Source organism: Mauremys reevesii, linkage group 24 (assembly GCF_016161935.1).
Source record: "Mauremys reevesii isolate NIE-2019 linkage group 24, ASM1616193v1, whole genome shotgun sequence".
Classification (NCBI taxonomy): Eukaryota; Metazoa; Chordata; order Testudines; family Geoemydidae; genus Mauremys; species Mauremys reevesii.
In genome coordinates, this window is record NC_052646.1 from 3,046,461 (window position 1) to 3,064,297 (window position 17,837).

At 53.1% G+C, this 17,837-nt stretch overlaps 2 protein-coding genes across 7 annotated transcripts in view; one reads left to right on the forward strand and one right to left on the reverse strand.

Moving 5' to 3' along the window:
* CD244 (CD244 molecule) overlaps positions 1–17,837 on the reverse strand; it is a 69,941-nt gene that overhangs the window by 38,052 nt on the left and 14,052 nt on the right. For 2 of the 6 annotated variants that reach the window (XM_039512381.1, XM_039512374.1), the window contains exons 2-3: positions 12,168–12,284; positions 369–1,288 (exon numbers count right to left, since the gene is read on the reverse strand). The gene's annotated coding sequence lies outside the window, so the exon portion shown is untranslated. Of the gene's footprint in view, positions 1–368; positions 1,289–1,371; positions 1,622–5,953; positions 5,982–12,167; positions 12,285–17,837 lie in introns of those variants that run through there. The other 4 variants (XM_039512375.1, XM_039512380.1, XM_039512379.1 and 1 more) reach the window with 4 other exon arrangements.
* LOC120390083 (natural killer cell receptor 2B4-like) lies at positions 1,914–14,984 on the forward strand. The gene is made up of 4 exons (XM_039512383.1): positions 1,914–1,989; positions 12,685–13,005; positions 13,096–13,392; positions 14,857–14,984. Exons 1-4 carry the CDS (start codon positions 1,932–1,934, stop codon positions 14,982–14,984), a joined length of 804 nt encoding a protein of 267 aa, XP_039368317.1. The 5' UTR covers positions 1,914–1,931.

The window sequence follows — 17,837 nt, forward strand, 5'->3', positions numbered from 1 at the left end:
CAGCCTGAGCCGCTGCCCTGGCATCACGCCCCGTGCTGCGGCCATGCTGGGAGTCATTGGATCCCTGTTACCAGGCCTTTGGCTGGGGAACGGCCTGGCACTCGGCTCCCAGTGACTCAGGCCAGCGTCTCATTGGCACTGAGCCCCCTGGCACCTCGCTGCCAGCGGGAAGGGACCTTGCTGTGAATGTGGGTGCACTGAGGGCCCGATCTCAGGCCCTTGAACGCTGGAGATAACAGTGTCTGGAGACTCCAACCCTCAACTGTTAGGGGCAAATTCCTAACATGTGTTTGTATTGTGTAGATCATTAAGATTTATGGTACTTGTACGAAATCCATTTTGTGACCTGTAGCAAAGTGAAGACTCACCGGCGCGGCGCCTCCTGCTGGTCGTCTTGGGCATTAGCTCTTTCCAGCCTTCGGGGCACCCTCTGCCGGCGGGGGTCTCGCCTGCCGCTGGCCCTGTGTCGCTCCCCGACCCCGGTACCCTTTACCTCAGGGTTCTACCCCGCAGCACCCCCACACTCTGGGTCTCCAGTCCCAGGGGCACCCCCTACCCTCTACACCCACCTCGCCTCAATGGCTACTGCCAGTCATCATCTAGCCCCCGCTCCCTGGGGCAGACTGCAGTCTGCAATGGCCACGCATCACTGGCAAGGGGGTAGGATCTGCTGCCTTTGCCTATTCCCAGGCTGCATCTCTGCAGCCCGAGTACCTCTGTAGGCCCTCACCAAGGCCTGCAGCCTGGGGGTTTACCATTCTGGAGCTCCCCAGCTTCCTTGCCCTGTTTCTCAGCAGTGCCCAGTTCAGGTCCCCTCCTCTCAGGCAGCTTGTCCTTCTCCCTGCAGGGCTAGAGCAAAGCTCCTGCTCCTGGCCCCCAGCCCTCTTATCAGGGCCAGCTGGGCCCTAATGAGCTGGCCACAGCTTCCCCAATCAGCCCAGCTTGGCCGGTTTTAACCCCTTCTCCAGGAGTGGGGCAGCCGCCTCACTACGTGACCCAACATGGAGGATTGGGTCATGTGACTAGAAGGGCAGTTGGAGTGTTTCCCGCCCTTTTTAACGGTCAGTGGTGAACAAGGACCAGTTTGGACCGGACTGACCCGGGGGTTCTACAGGGCTCCCCTGAGGGTTTTGGCGCCGGAGAATCCATCCTAGGCCGGCAGTTACCTCAGTGAGGGGCTGTTTGACCTGAGCACCCCTGAGAAGGGGGATATTGTCTGTTATACTCACCTTCCACTCCACTCATCTGCGCCTTGGCTTCAGGCCACACAGTCACTGAGTTCCTGTCCCTGTAAAGCAAATGAGTTCCAGTTAATGCTTGTGCATCTTCCCATTCCAGTCATGTACCTCAGTTTCCCCTCAATAAACACACCTCGTTTGGCTTATAGTCGTCTGCTTCCATTTGCATGATCCCATCATAGGGAGGGAAGGAAGGTTACATAATGGAGGGGGGCTGCCAACGAGATGGCAGATGTGGGTATCGCAGTGGAGGACTGTGAGCTCGGATATTGTTAGGGAGCTCCCTGCTGCCCTTCCATTTTTATTTCTTGTACCTAACACAACTCCTAGCGTGACAGGCTCTGCGATGAAATAGACAGAACCATCGAAGGTAGAAGGAGCCGTGTCCGTTTCAGACCCGCCTGCCGCCCCTCTCAGCCTTGAGCAAGGCCAGTAAGAGGAACCTTCCCCAGCCCAGCGCCCTGGGCTGCTTTGAGCTCACTTCACGGGTTACCACAAAAGGAAAGAGCGTCTCGTGGGGGAAGTTGCAGAGCTGTGGGGCGGGTCATTTCTCTGCAGCCACTCGGCACCATCAGGGATCGGCCACTCAGCCAGACCCTGCCATCTAACCCGCTCCGGCTCTGGGCCTGTTCGGTCAGGACACCCGTTATATGGACTGACGGCCGCCCGCTCTGCCTGCCCCTCGCTGTCAGGATGGAGGGGGCTCTGCGGCCTTCCCTTCTCTTGCTCCTGCTGGTTTCACAGCCCGGCGGTGAGTGATCTGTCTGAACTCCAGGGCAGGAAACCACCGGTGACAAACAGCGTCCCCTGCACACCCTGCACTTGGGTCCCCATCATCCTCTCCAGCAGCTGGGGGATAGACCAGTGGGAAGCTGCCCAGACCCTGAAGAGCCCAGGGTGGCCAGGAGAGGGGTAGGCAGGCCCTGTGAGTCCCTGGGCTTTGGGGTGTGCATCTCCCAGCAGCAGGTGGCAGAGAGATGACACTGGGAGGGGAAGAGATGGGGGGGGTTGGGATAACGAAAGGAGAAGCACAGAGCGATGGGGGGCTCTGGGGCAGGGAGACAGGAGGACTTGGGGGAGGGAAAAGGAGGGGTCAGGGGCACAGCGTTGCAGGGAGGACAGAGGGGGACTCCTGCGAGGTGGCCATATTGCAGCAGGGGATGCACTGAGCCCCTGTCCCTAGGGGTATCAAGGCAGTGGGCAGGGGCAGCATCATGACTGCTCTCCTGGTGGCTCCAGGCAGCTGCCAGATCTTCTGAGTCAACACCAGCGATGGCTGAGATGTTCCAAGCCCGCTGGGGATCAGAGCCCCGGAAAGGGCTGATCCTCCATTGCCCTGGGTGTGAAATGTGCCCGGTTCACAATGGCGGCATTTCACACTCGCTTGCAGAGCGATGGAGAATCAGGCCCAGGATCTTCCCAGCCTCTGTTTATTTTCGCTTCTGCCTGTGCATACCCTGGCCCCAGACGTTACCACAGGTGAGGATGTTGAAAAACTCAGAAATGCTGTGCCAGCTGCTGCCAGTCACTACCAGCCCTAGGAAGGGCCCAAGCTCCCCTCTCCTGACAACCTAAGGGCTACGGAGAGGTTGGGACAGGACCCTGAGATGCTAGTCGCATTTCTCAGCCTTTTGAGGTTCCCATCACACCAGGGACCCGACTACTAAATGCCTGGCAGATCATTTGCTACATGGAGACACTGACTGCAGCCATTCCCCCGCTATAGTGTTGGAAGCAAGACCCACCGTTCCCCAGTACCCAGAGGCAAAGAGAGAGAGAAAGAGAGAGGTGACCTTAGAGACAGTCAGACACAATCAGCCATTCAAGGGGCTGTAATAGGATTGTCAGCCGCCCTTGAGTCTATGCAGAAAAACACCTTTAAGAGCTTGTAACCTGCTCTAGCACAGCGCTGGTCTTTGTCCCCATCTAGTGGCAGCTCCACATAAAAGCGTAAGAGTCCCCTGCTACTACCAGGTCTCCCTCCCCCATATCTGATCTGGAGCCAGAGCCCTTAGTGGGGATTATAAATAAATAATAATTCCAGAAGTTTGTTAAATTACAACTAGAGCTGATGAAAATAGAAATTTCACCAAATTTGAAAACTTTGTCATTTAATTTTTTTCCTCCCATAATGATCTTTTTTGTGAATGTTCATGGAATTCATTGAAATAATTTAAAAATAATTTTAAAGTGTTTTTATTTTCAGAAATAAATCAAATTTTGCAATTTTGGAAAAAAATCCCATTTTCAATAGGAAAGAAAAGAATGAAAATGAAAAAAATAAGTTCACAGAACTAGCAATGCATTGAATAGTTTTGCTTAGCATTTTCCATATCAAAATTTTCACAAATTTTAATTTTTTCAAAATATTCTGTTTTGCAAAATATTCAATTTTTTTTAAGGCCAAGGTTTGTGCTAGTACTGGTTTGTTATTATGGGAAAATATCTAAAATAATTATATTTCTTGTCCCCATTGAATAAATATTCTCCTAATTTAAAAGAATATTGAAAGAAACAATCAGAAACTCAATATTGATAATAATAATTTCAGATCAGCCAACAGTAGATTAGAGCTGGAGTGGCCAAAGCATGAAGGGGCATATGGATGTTTAGCACATCTGACATGTAAATACCTTGCAACGCCACCTACACAAGTGCCACGCGAATGCCTGTTCTCACTTTCAGGTGACACTGTAAATGAGAAGCAGGCAGCAGTATCTCTCGTAAACGTAAACAAACTTGTTTGTCAGTGATTTGCTGAACAAGAAGTAGGACTGAGTGGACTTGTAGGCTCTGAAGTTTTACAATCTACATTTGTAAGTTATACTTTCACAATAAAGAGAGTGTATTACAGTGCTTGTATGAAGTGAATTGAAAAATACTGTTTCACATGCATCCGATGAAGTGGGTATTCACCCACGAAATCTCATGCTCCAATACATCTGTTAGTCTATATGGTGCAACAGAACTCTTTGCTGCTTTTACAGATCCAGACTAACATGGCTACCACTCTGATACTTGACACTATTTCTTTTGTTTATCATTTTTACGGTGCAAATATTTGCAATCAAAAGTAAAAATATAAAGTGAGCACTGTACCCTTTGTATTCGTATTGTAATAGAAATCAATATATTTGAAAATGTAGAAAAACATCCAAAAATATTCAATAAATTTCAATTGCTATTCTATTGTTTAACAGTGCGATTAGTCACTATTAATTGTTTTAATCACAATTAATTTTTTGAGCTAATTGCGTGAGTTAACTGCAACAGCCCTAATTAAAACCACTTTTGGTTGGATGAAAATGGTGTTTCCTTGGGGAATCCTAACTTTGAATTTTCTGAACCTGACCTCGGAGTGCGTGTAAATTACAGTGACACCCAGCACAGATTAGAATTAAGGACTACTACCTGCGCCTCAGGTCCCCTCTCTGAAGGTGGGGGTGACAACCCCTGTGTTAGGAGGAGAACTCCATTAGAGACAGGGAGGGGTTCGGATACTATCGCCATGGGGACCGGTGCTGTCCCGCAGGTGCACGTGTATCTGCTGTAATATCGGGCTGAGCAAGGCGGGCACGGGGCTGCTGACGGGCGAGAAGACGACCAGAGGGGGGGATGGAAAGAAGGGCAGAAAAGAGGAAAAAAAGCAGAAGAGGAAGAGAGAAAACAGGGGGCGGGGAGGCACTTGGGGCTTGTTTAATCTGCATCTAAAAACCTTCTTCCCCCACCTCAGCTCCCTCTCCATTTCCGGCCCAGTTCTACTCTTGCTAGACCAGGGGTGGGCAAACTCTTTGGCCCGAGGGCCACATCGGGGCACAAAACTGTATGGAGGGCCGGGTGAGGAAGGCTGTGCCTCCCCAAACAGCCTGGCCCCGCCCCCTCCCTGCCCCCTCCCTCTTCCCCTCCGCAACTGCCCCTCAGAACCCCAACCCATCCAACTCCCCGCTCCTTGCCCCTGACCTCCCCTCCCAGGACCCCTGCCCCAACCACCCCCGGGGACCCCACCCCATCCAACCCCTCTGCTCCCTGTCCCCTGACAGCCCTGACCCCTATCCACACCCCCGCCCCCTGACAGGTCCCCCAGGACTCCCACGCCTATCCAACCCCTCCTGTTCCCCGTCCCCTGACCGCCCCTCCAGAACCTCTGCCCCATCCAACTGCCCCCTGCTGCTTGTCCCCTGCCTGCCCCCCAGGACCCTCTGCCCCTCATCCAACCCCCACTGGCGGCACGGCGAGCTGAGGCTGCGGGGGAGGGGGAGCAGCAGGCGAGGGGCCGGGAGCAGCCTCCCCGGCTGGGAACTCAAGGGCCAGGCAGGACAGTCCTGTGGGCTGGATGTGGCCCGCAGACGGTAGTTTGCAGGGCTTGTGCAGCCTGCAGGGCTTGTGCAGCCTGCTTTCCCCCTGCACCCAGGAAAGTTGCCCGGCTGTACCAGGGAAGAATAGACACCTTAACAATAAACTGACGGGCAGTATAATATCCCAGAGGCCAACAAAGGGCACCAGCTCTGTGGGGCAGGGACTGTCGCTGTTCTGTGCTTGTACAGCACCTCACACCCTGGGCCTGGTCCATAACTGGGGTAATGTAGGCAATGGTTTATTTATTCTTATCCTCTGCGGCAGGTTCTCTGTGGAGATATTTTAACAGGTGAACGGGGGAGAACTTGGTCTGTCTGTGATAGGAGGCGGGGGAGGGGTTTGTTCTGGCTAGTTCTTACCATTTCCTTTTCTTCTGTCTTCCCAGCTGCAGGAGCCTCCGGAGGAGAGTCGGGGCCCGTGAGGCTGAACGGGATTCAGGGGGAGTCGGTCACTTTCTCTCCTGTGGTTCCCACAGGAACCCTGGTTACCAGCATAGCCTGGACTGCAAAAACAACTATAGCAATTGTGGCACCAGGAAAACAAGCCCCCCTCACTGTGATAGATCAGCATTACACAGAGCGACTGAGAGTCCCTGACGGGAGCTACTCACTGGAACTCACTGACCTAAGCCAGGAGGACACGGGCACATACACAGCACAAATAACCATACAGGGAATCGCTGAACCCACCTTCCAGAGATTCGCCCTGCACGTGTACAGTAAGTCACAGGTGGAGATTTCAGCCCCTTTCTCTCCACAGCAGATGGATGGTTCTGGATTCTGGTTGTTCAGTTTGTTGCCACGAGGGGCATTGCTGGGGGATGTGGCTGGGGCAGGGGGAGGATGGTCTGTGGTGGCAGGTTCCATGGCAGCGCGGGATGAAGTGAGCTTTGCCCTCTGGCATGGCAGGCTCTCGATACTCGTATCGCTATCGTGATCTCCCAGCCCTGTCCCCTGGGCATTTCCGGCAGCTGCTGGTGAGACTCTGCACAGCTTGTGGCACAAAACCTTCTCTTGATGAGCTAGACACGAGCCTCTTCAGTCCCTCGCTATAAGGCAGGTTGTCCAGGCTGCCGATCGTTCTCGTCACTCTTTTCTGAACCCTTCCCAGGTGGAGCTCAGACTGGAAGGGTGGCCCAGGGGCTTGGGTTCTCGTTAGGGACTCGGGGAGATGGGTTCAAATCCCTGCTCTGCCACAGGCTTCTTGCATGACCTTGGGCAAGTCACTTAGCCACTGTGTGCCTCAGTTTCCCATCTGTACAAAGGGGATTAAAGCCCTGCCTCACAGGGGTGCTGCAAGGATAAAGACTGAGAGACACTACCGTTATGGGGGCCATGTAAGCACTTTAGATAGAACCACACAGGGCCTGATCCAAAGCCCCTTGAAGTGAGAAGGAAGCTGCGCTCTTGGCCTTTCTGCAGCTATACTGCATAGCAAACTCACACCTGATTTGCAGCCCCCCTCTCCGGATCTTGTCCAGCCACTCCGCTCTGTGTAGGTTCTTCCACTGCCCTCATCACCGCGGTATCCGGGCACCTTCCAGTGGTGCACAGAGCAACGTGACAACATCTGTCACGGGTTGTTTGTTCTCTCTCATCTTCTCCCCCTTTCAGAATTACACGATTTCCAAATTCACCTGCACAGCAGGTGCCAGAACCAGCTGTCATCACTGATGAGTTTTTTTTCCTCCCAAACAGAACGACTGACAGAGTCAGACATCAAAATCTTCCCCGTGCAGGACTCCATGTGCACTGTGAATGGGACATGTAACGTCACCCTGCACTGCACCCTCCGGGGGGGAGGAGAGGATGTGACCTACACCTGGAACCAGATAGCAGAGAGCACAATTGTCTCCAGTGAGGGATCCATTTTCATCTCGCACAGACTCAGAAGTGGAGTCTCACCTGTTACCTGCACGGCCAGGAACCCCGTCAGCAGCAGCTCAAAATCAGTTTCTCTCCAGGAATTTTGTGAAGGTGACATTCTACAGCAATAAGTCCTGTTAGCAGTCATTCTTGCTGTATGTGTCATTTCTGATGGTAGTTGTAGCCAATCCACTTAGGGCTAAAATGTGCCCCAGCAACAGTAGATCAAAAACTGTCCACCTGGAGAAGGTTCAGGGAAGAGCTACAACAAGAATTTGAGGTTTGGGAAACACGAATTTATAAGGTGAGACTTTAAGAAGCTCAATCTAGTTAGTTTAAGAGAAGGTTGGCAGGTGACTGGATCTTAGCCTACAAGTCTCAGTGATTTTTGATAGCAGAGGGCTCTGTAATCTAGCCAAAGAGAGCACAACAAGATCCAATGGTGGGAAGCTGGGGTCAGGAAAGAATTCGCCCCTAGGTCACATTGGCAGAGACTCTGGGTTTTTTTCACTTTCCTCTGCAGTATGAGATGCGGGTTCCCAGACACCCCGGCCCCTTCCCCTCTTGCACTCTATGGGTGCAGCAACCGCAGAGCATCCCCGATCACTCCCCGCATGAACCAATCACGTCACGTTTCTTCCTTCAGGTTCTGCGAGCAGCCCAGCAAGCTATTGCCAGGTGAAGGGGATTCTCCTGCTGGTGGTGCTGGGCGCCCTGGTCACAGCCATCGTCACGGTGCACGTCCTCACCCGGGACAAAGAGAGGCTGGATTGAGCCGAAGGGCCAGTGCAAGGAGCTTTCCTTGCTGCTTGGGGCGACGTCTGCCTCTGCAACGGGGTCTTTTCACTCCCCTACTGCAAACAGGCGCCGCAGCAGCACAGCTGTCGATGGGCCTGGGTTTGGAGCCATCCCTGCTCCTTTGCCCGGCCGTGCTGGGGCCCAGCATCCGGAGCCCCCTACACCTGACGGCGAATGGGTCGCCACCACCTCCTGGCTGGGCACGGTGCTGCCGCTGCTCTGCCTCCCTTTCTCCAGTCTATGTCTCCCCACCTGCTCTGACTGGCTCAGCTCTCTGGCTGGGTCAGTGCAGAAGCTCAGCCCCCTTCCAGGGTATCAGAGTCCAACCACACACAAGACGTAGGAGCCTTTGTCCCAGCTGGGCTGAGCACCTGCCCCTGCATCACGCCCCGCGCTGCGGCCATGCTGAGAGTCACTGGATCCCTGTGACCAGGCCTCGGGCTAGGGAACGGCCTGGCACTCGGCTCCCAGTGACTCAGGCCAGTGTTTCATTGGCACTGAGCTCCCTGACCCCTCGCTGCCAGCGGGAAGGGGCCTTGCCGTGAATGTGGGAGCCCTGGGGGCCCGATCTCTGGCCCTTGCACACTGGAGATAATGGGAGCCCTGGTGTCCTGAGCAGCCGACCCTCAAGGCCTAGCGTGACAGGCTCTCTGGGGAAATAGACAGAACTTTCCAATACTGCAGGAGCCGTGTCCGTTTCAGATCCACCCGCCGCCCCTCTCAGCCCTGAGCAAGGCCAGTAAGAGGAACCTTCCCCAGCCCAGCGCCCTGGGCTGCTTTGAGCTCACTGCGCGGGTTACCACAAAGGAAAGAGCGTCTCATGGGGGAAGCTGCAGAGCTGAGGGGCGGGTCATTTCTCTGCAGCCTCTCGGCACCATCAGGGATCGGCCACTCAGCCAGACCCTGCCGTCTAACCCGCTCCGGCCCTGTTCGGTCAGGACACCCGTTATACAGACTGACGGCCGCCCGCTCTGCCTGCCCCTCGCTGCCAGGATGGAGGGGGCTCTGCGGCCTTCCCTTCTCTTGCTCCTGCTGGTTTCACAGCCCGGCGGTGAGTGATCTGTCTGAATTCCAGGGCAGGAAACCACCGGTGACAAACAGCATCCCCTGCAAACCCTGCACTTGGGTCCCCATCATCCTCTCCAGCAGCTGGGGGATAGACCAGTGGGAAGCTGCCCAGACCCTGAAGATCCCAGGGTGGCCAGGAGAGGGGTAGACAGGCCCTGTGAGTCCCTGGGCTTTGGGGCCTGCATCTCCCTTCAGCAGATGGCAGAGAGATGACACTGGGAGGGGAAGAGATGGGGGGGTTGGGATAATGAAAGGAGAAGCACAGAGCGATGGGGGGCTCTGGGGCAGGGAGACAGGAGGGCTTGGGGGAGGGAAAAGGAGGGGTCTGGGGCACAGCGTTGCAGGGAGGACGGAGGGAGCAGGGGATACACTGAGCCCTGGTCCCTAGGGGTAGCAGGGCGTTGAGCAGGGGCAGGGTTATCACTGCTTCCCTGGTGGCTGCTGGCGACTGCTCAGGAGGGTCCGCATGGATTAGTGCTTCCCGCTCCCTGCTCCCCACCCCCTGCACAGGGACTGCCGGGGGCCAGCCACACTGTCAGCGTGACCTGCACACAGAGCCGCAGCCGGGCCGCCAAACTACACAGGCCACTGGAGCGGGACAGAGACTGAGAGAGAGAGAGAGACAGCCCAGCTCAGGAGCCGAGCGAGGAGGGGTTGGTAGCGGAATGGTGGATGCGACTCACTGATGAGAATCATGGGGCTGAGATGGCGCGGCCTGATACTCTGAGCGAAGGCTGAGATGTTCCAAGCCCGCTGGGGATTGGAGCCCTGGAAAGGGCTGATCCTCCATTGCCCTGGGTGTGAAATGTCCCCGGTTCACAATGGCGGCATTTCACACTCGCTTTGCACTGGGGGAAACGGCCCTGCAAGGTGCAGAGCGATGGAGAATCAGGCCCAGGATCTTCTCAGCCTCTGTTTATTTTCACTTCTGCCTGTGCACACCCTGGCCCCAGACGTTACCACAGGTGGGGATGTTGGAAAACTCAGAAATGCTGTTCCAGCTGCTGCCAGCACCAACCAGCCCTAGGAAGGCCCAAGCTCCCCTCTCCTGCCAACCTAAGGGCTACGGAGAGGCTGGGACAGGACCCTGAGATGCCAGTCGCGTTTCTCAGCCCTTTGAGGTTCCCATCACATCAGGGACCCGACTACTAAACGCCTGGCAGATCATTTGCTACATGGAGACACTGACTGCAGCCATTCCCCCGCTATAGTGTTGGCAGCAAGACCCACCGTTCCCCAGGACCCAGAGGCAAAGAGAGAGAGAAAGAGAGAAATGACCTTAGAGACAGTCAGACACAATCAGCCATTCAAGGGGCTGTAATACGATTGTCAGCCGCCCTTGAGTCTATGCAGAAAAACACCTTTAAAAACCTGTAACCTGCTCTAGCACAGTGCGGGTCTTTGTCCCCATCCAGTGGTGGCACCACAAAAAAGCACAAGAGCCTCCTACTGCTCCCTGGTCTCTCTCCCGAAGTCTGATCTGGAGCCAAAGCCCTCAGTGGGGCTCTGGGGAACTGCTGCATTATAACAATTATAATAAATAAATGAATAATAAATAATAAAAATAATTAATAATAATTCCAGAAGTTTATTAAATTGCAACTAGAGCTGATAAAAAAAAGTTTGCAGCAATTTCAGCAAATCTGAAAACTTGACCATTCAATTTTTCTTCCATAATTTTTTTTGTGAGTGTTTCATGAAATTCATTTCAATGAATGAATATAAATGATTTCTATACATTGATAAATGATTTTTAAATATAATTTTGGAAAGTGTTTTATTTTCAGAGAGAAATCAAAATTTGAAATTTTGGAAAAAAATAGTGAAAATGAAGAAAAAAAAGTTCACAGAACTACCAATGCACTCAATAGTTTTACTTAGTATTTTCCATGTAAAAAATTCCAAAAAGTGTAATTTTTCAAAATAAGCTGTTTTGAAAAAATATTCATTTTTTTTAAAGGCCAAGGTTCATGCTAGAACTGGTTTGTCTTTTGGGGAAAATATCTAAAATAATTATATTTCTTGTCCCCATTGAATAAATATTCTAATTAAAAAGAATATTGAAAGAAAACAATCAGAAACTCAATACTGATAAGAATAATTTCAGATCAGCCAGGAGTAGATTAGAGCTGGAGTGGCTCAAGCATGAAGGGGCATACAGATGTTTGGCACATCTGGCATTAAATACCTTGCAACCCCAACTACAAAAGTACTAAAAAGATGCCATGTGAATACCTGTATGAGGTGAATTGAAAAATACTATTTCTTTTGTTTATCATTTTACCGTGAAAATATTTGTAATCAAAAGTAATAATATAAAGTGAGCACTGAACACTTTGTATTCTGTGTTGTAATAGAAATCAATATATTTGAAAATGTAGAAAAACTTCCAAAAATATTTAATGAATTTCAATTGGTATTCTATTGTGTAACAGTGCAATTAATTGCTATTTTTTTTAATAATTAATTTTTGACTTAATTGTGTGAGTTAACTGTGACTAAACGACAGCCCTAATTAAAACCACTTTTGGCTGGATGAACATTATGTTTCCTCTGCGAATCCTAACTTTCTCAGGTTTCAGAGTAGCAGCCGTGTTAGTCTGTATCCGCAAAAAGAACAGGAGTCCTTGTGGCACCTTAGAGACTAACAAATTTATTTCAGCATGAGCTTTTGTGGGCTACAGACCACTTCTTCGGATGCAGAGATCTCAGTTACACTCAGGCCCCACCCTGTGAAAGGACCTCGGAGTGGGTGTAAATGACAGTGACACCCAGCACAGAATAGAATTAAGGGCCACTGTTTCAAAGTTTAACTACAAGCTGCAGCTGGCCTAGCGAGTACCTGGAGGGAGCACCAGGCTGGCACCCAGGAGACGTGCTTCTCTTCTTGGCTGCTCCACTGGATTTCTGGGTGACCGTGGGCAGGTCATTACACCACTCTGTGCCTCGGTTTCCCCATCTGCAAGATAGAAATAAGGCTGTTTTACCTCCTGTGTACCTTGTTTTGAGAGCTACTGGTGAAAGGTCCTGTATAAACACTAGGGATTATTATTTTAATTCAAACGTTGTTGCAGGTCCAAGAGACCGACATGGTATTTAAATACAGCTGTCCCTGCTCACCCTTAGAGAGCGTTGCTCCAAGTCAGGTTTGTGGGAGGCTCATAGCACCTGTCCCATACCTGTGCTGTGGATAAACAGAGCCCTCCTTCCCCAGGGCTGCCTACCCAGCGCCTCTGAGCTGCTTTAAATTCACCTCAAACCAGGCTAAGAATGGTCTTGTTTCAGCCCATGTTTCGCTGACAAACTTGGGACTCAGTTAACCCTTAACTCACCTGCTCTTTGTACTTTTGAACCCCCAGGTTGTAAAGAAATGGAAGTGGCTGCAATTGCAGGGGAATCCATCCAGTTACAGCCAGTGAAATTGCCGGAACCTTGGGCAGAGATCACCTGGAAGGTCACACTAGACTCAGCAGAGACGTATCGGATTGTAACATTTAATAAAGGGGAACCCCCTGACCTTGGGTCATCCCCACATTTTATCAACAGAGTCACTTTCCACCCTGAGACTCTCTCACTGCAGATTGATCCCGTTAAGAAGTCAGACAGTGGCCTCTATTCCTTGCTAATTGGTATTGGAGGAGGCCATGTCGACATCACAAAGTTCCGTGTCTCTGTGTTTGGTGAGTAGCAAAGATCACGTTTTTCCCCAGTGTGTGTCACTGACGGCAGCCGCCTTCCTCAGCATCTCTCACCAGGGTCTCTCCTTTCAGACCGAGTGCGGCAGCCAAACCTCACGGTGCTCTCTGCCCACCCGGAGCTCGGCCAGTGCAACGTTACCCTGTCCTGCTCCGTGCCTGGCGCTGACAGAGTCACCTACAGCTGGTCCCGAGGCACGTCCCGGATCCCGTCTGACAGGGACCATCAGCTCCCTGGGAACCAATCCCTGCTGCACGTAGTGATTAACGCAAACAGAAGTGACGTCTTCTACCGATGTAACGCTAGTAACCGAGCCAGCTGGGCCGCAGACACTGTAGATGTCAAATCATTGTGCGACTCCCCAGCCACAGGTAAATAGTCCTCAGTATAAGCAACCTCGGAGCCTGATTGGCATTAACACTGGAGCCACCTTGTTCTCCTCTAGCAGCACAACAGGGCCTTACAGCGACAGTCCGTTCTCTTTCCACTTGTTATGTATCTGTTAATATATCTGTCACTCATATTTCTGCCTGAGTGAAGTTGGAGGAAGAGGCTCTGGATTCAGCCTGTAGATTTCTGCATTCGTCAGAGCTAGAATTTACCTCAGGGTCCGACCCAGCCCCTGACGGGGTCTCCTGCTTCCAGTGAGATCCTGTTTCAACCAAGGAAACTTACGATTCCTTCTCAGCCCCAGCTCAGGCTCAGAGGAAGGCTGGCTCAGTGGTTAGGGTACTGGGCTTTGGGAAACCGGCGTTTGCTTCCCTGCTCTTACTCGCTGTGTTCTCCTGGGCAAGTCCCTTGGGCCCAGCTCCTCAAATGTATTTAGGCTGCTGACTCCCACTGGATGTGAGGAGCCCAAATACCTTTGAGGGTCTGGGCCTTAATCTCTCAGTGCCTCAGTTCCCTAGCTGTAAAATGGAGGGGGGGGGTGGCTTTTGCATGGCCGTGGGGCCTGGGAGCCCCAGTCTGGATCAAGAGCCCCCAGTGCTAGGTGCTGTACAGACCCAGGACAAGTGACACCGTCCCGGGGGTGCTGGGAGGATGGAGACATTAAAGACAGTGAGTCGTGGTCAGTTTAGTACAAATCACGGGTTTGGAGGAAATGGTGAGTAAAGTCTCCGCACCCCACCCCAAATTCAGAGACCCAGCGTCTTTGTCCTTCCCTTCCTCCTTTGCAGCTGCCTCCTCCTCACCCCACCGAGGGGGCCAGAGCCCCCCTGCAGCAGCACCCTCTGGCCTGGGGGATGGGAGAGTGAGCCTGCCCCACACGCACAGAGGCAGCTCCTGTCCCGCAGTGCTGGGCCCAGCTTCCTGTTCTGGGCCTTGCAGCCCCGTGTGCGACGCCACTGGCTCAGATTTGGCCTGGCCGCCCCCTGAGTCACAACTGTGCCAAACCTGAGCTGTGCCGCGAGCCCGGGCACCAGGTTCTTTTAATGTAGAAACTGTCCACCTGGAAAAGGTTCAGGAAAGAGCTACAACAAGAATCTGAGGTCTGGGAAATGCACTTTATAAGGCGAGACGTTAGAAGCTCAGTCTAGTTAGTTTAAGAGAAGGTTGGCAGGTGACTGGATCTTAGCCTATAAGTGTCAGTGATTTCCGATTGCAGAGGGATCTTTAATCTAGCTGAAGAGAGCACGAGATCCAATGGCGGGAAGCTGGGGTCAGGAAGGAATTTGCCCCTAGGTCAGATTGGCGGAGACCCTGGGTTTTTTTCACTTTCCTCTGCAGCCTGGGGCGCGGGTTCCTTCCTCTGTTGCAGTCTATGGGTACAGCAACCGCAGAGCATCCCCGATCACTCCCCACGTGAACCAACCCTGACATGTTTCTTCCTTCAGGTTCTGCGAGCAGCCCAGCGAGCTATTGCCAGGTGAAGGGGATTCTCCTGCTGGTGGTGCTGGGAGCCCTGGTCACAGCCATCGTCACGGTGCACGTCCTCAGCCGGGACAAAGAGAGGCTGGATTGAGCCGAAGGGCCAGTGCAAGGAGCTTTCCTTGCTGCTTGGGGCGACGTCTGCCTCTGCAACGGGGTCTTTTCACTCCCCTACTGCAAACAGGAGCCGCAGCAGCACAGCTGTCGGTGGGCCTGGGTTTGGAGCCATCCCTGCTCCTTTGCCCGGCCGTGCTGGGGCCCAGCATCCGGAGCCCCCTACACCTGACTGCGAATGGGTCGCCACCACCTCCTGGCTGGGCACGGTGCTGCCGCTGCTCTGCCTCCGTTTCTCCAGTCTAAGTTTCCCAACCTGCTGGGACTGTTCGCCTGGCTCAGCTCTCTGGCTGGGTCAGTGCAGAAGCTCAGCCCCCTTCCAGGGTATCAGAGTCCAACCACACACAAGACGTAGGAGCCTTTGTCCCAGCTGGGCTGAGTTCTCTGCCCCTTTCCCGTTACCCGTCTGCCCACCCCCTGGACTCAGCTCACAGTCGCTCTCCTGCCCCTGCAGGGCCCTGCATCAGGAATCACCCCAGGCACTTCCAAGCTGTCCCCTGGCAGGGTCCCCCCAGGGAGGCCCAGTCAGGCCTCCCAGTTCCAATCCCTAGCCCAGCTCCCCTCTCCCCTGAGGGCTGTTGGGTCCCTGCTCCTTCCCAGCCAGGGTCTCCCCTTTCCTAGCATCTCCCTTCCAGCCTGGCCCTGCTGCAGGTGCGGCAGGCAGAGCTGACTGGGCTCACAGCAGCCTAGTGACCCCGTGAGCTCCCCGTGGAGTTTGGATTATGGGTTTAAGCATTTTTCAGTGTTTATCAATTTATATATTCACAGTTGCAGGACATTGGGGGGGGTTAGAAAGTAATTATTTAATGACAGACCTTGAGATGTAAAACATTAAAGCTTTATGGGGAGAGAGAAGGGCTGGGGGGTAGTGTCTGTTATTGGACCAACTTCTCTCGGCGACAGAGCCAAGCTTTCGAAAAGCTCTGGTGTAGCTCCAGAGCTGGTCTCTCTGCTCCAGTAAAAGATGTTCCCTCACCCACCTTGTCTGTCTAATATCCTGGGACCGACGGGGCTGCAAGAAGACGGAATGCCCAGCTTTGTCATTCTCTATTTTGACATGCAGTGTTGACAGTGTCAATAGCCTTCAATCAAATTCTAATATCTTCTGAAGCAGCATTTTTCTTACCTGGCCTAGCTGTAAATTTGAATAATTATTATTGGAACATAAGAACGGCCAGACGGGGTCCAACCAAAGGTCCATCCAGCCCAGTATCCTGTCTGCCGACAGTGGCCAATGCCAGGTGCCCCAGAGGGGGTGAACCTAACAGGCAATGATCAAGTGATCTCTCTCCTGCCATCCATCTCCACCCTCTGACAAACAGAGTCTCGGGACACCATTCCTTACCCAGCCTGGCTAATAGCCATTTATGGAAATGAAATAAGTCCAGTCCTTCTGAGTGTGCAGAACCCACAGCTGCTCTCGGATGGGACGGGAGCACTGGGGTAAAATGCGTGTGCGCAGGGTTGGATACAAGGCTGGTGGGTTCTGTCATTCCAGGTGTGTTTGTTGTTTAACGGTGAACTGCAAATCACAAAGGAACATTGAGGGGAACCCAAGTGCCTGGCTGGACACCCCACTGCAGCGATGTCGCCTACCTGGGCTGGCTCCGGGCTAGCCGCTGCCTGTGCTTCTTCTCGTCCAGCCTGGCTGGCGTGGAGCGGTACTTTGCCCCTCCAGCAAAGCCATTAAAGGAAAAGTCCATCCCTTCCAGGGGACCCCAGTCCAGAACAAACACAAGAGTCTTCTTCTGCCCCCCGATCTCACGCTGGGGCCATCACCTCCTGCCTGGAGGTCTGTCTCCTCCTCAGACTTTCCTGGGCTCCTTTGATGCTCCTCCTTCTCTCTATGGAGCAGCAACTCCCACAGCTTCCTAGCTGGGGTCTCTCCCGGCTTCTGTCTTGTCAACACCACCCCCTCTCCTCCAAGGTCTGGTTTAGCCACATGACTTGCCTGACATGGGACTGTGCTCAATTTCTCTATCCGCAGAACAGGTGGGGCTGGATGGACCCCTCTCCACTTAAAGAGCCAGTCACCCTGCAAGAGCCATTCACCTGCCATTCAGACCGGTCAATACACGGCCTAACTCAGTTTTCAGTGGTGTAACGCACACCAGCTGGCCAGTCCTTTTACATCCACCTGCAATAAGGGCTGGGGTGACCAGACAGCAAGTGTGGAAATCGGGACAGGCAGTGGAGGGAAATAGGCGCCTGTGTAAGACAAAGCTGCAAATATCGGGACTGTATCTATAAAATCGGGACATCTGGTCACCCTAATAAGGGCCTGACCCAAAGCTCACAGTCCTCCAGGGAAGATACCCCCTGCCCAGCACCTGCAGGGGCTTTGGGTGGGGCCCTAAGGATGTGGATTCAGGCGTGTGCCGGGTTTCTATGCACAGTTATGACTCACCCGCTCGTCTGGAGTTGAATGTGCTGCGATGGTTCAAGGGTCCTAATTAACCACAAGCCAACCCAGCCTGACCTCCCTGCCTTCCTCTCTGCGCGGGGTTAAGTGCTTCCTGCGCGCTAAGCACCGACAGCCCGGAGATGCCGCAGCAGCCAGTACCAGAGCAGAGGTGGATGCAGAGCTGAGCTTAGATCTCCTCACTGACCAGGATGGGGCGGGGGGCGCGAGGAGGGCGCTGGGGAGACACGTTTTTACAACCGGTCCAGGACTTGGGAAAAGTTGAACAGAAAGGGAAGGAGCTAGGGAGTGACAGGGGGAGGGGCAGAGCCAGCCAGAGAGTGACGGGTCCCGGGGAGAAAACAAGGATGGCAGGAAGTGTGGATGCCAAGGGGGGGCACCACACAGAAAAGAGGGACAGGGAAGGGATCT

Coding starts and splice junctions, on each gene's coding strand:
- LOC120390083 (XM_039512383.1), top strand. CDS start 1,932: ATGGAGGGGGCTCTGCGGCCTTCCCTTCTCTTGCTCCTGCTGGTTTCA. Junction 1,990..12,684: donor GCTGGTTTCACAGCCCGGCG/GTGAGTGATCTG, acceptor TTGAACCCCCAG/GTTGTAAAGAAATGGAAGTG. Junction 13,006..13,095: donor GTTCCGTGTCTCTGTGTTTG/GTGAGTAGCAAA, acceptor CTCTCCTTTCAG/ACCGAGTGCGGCAGCCAAAC.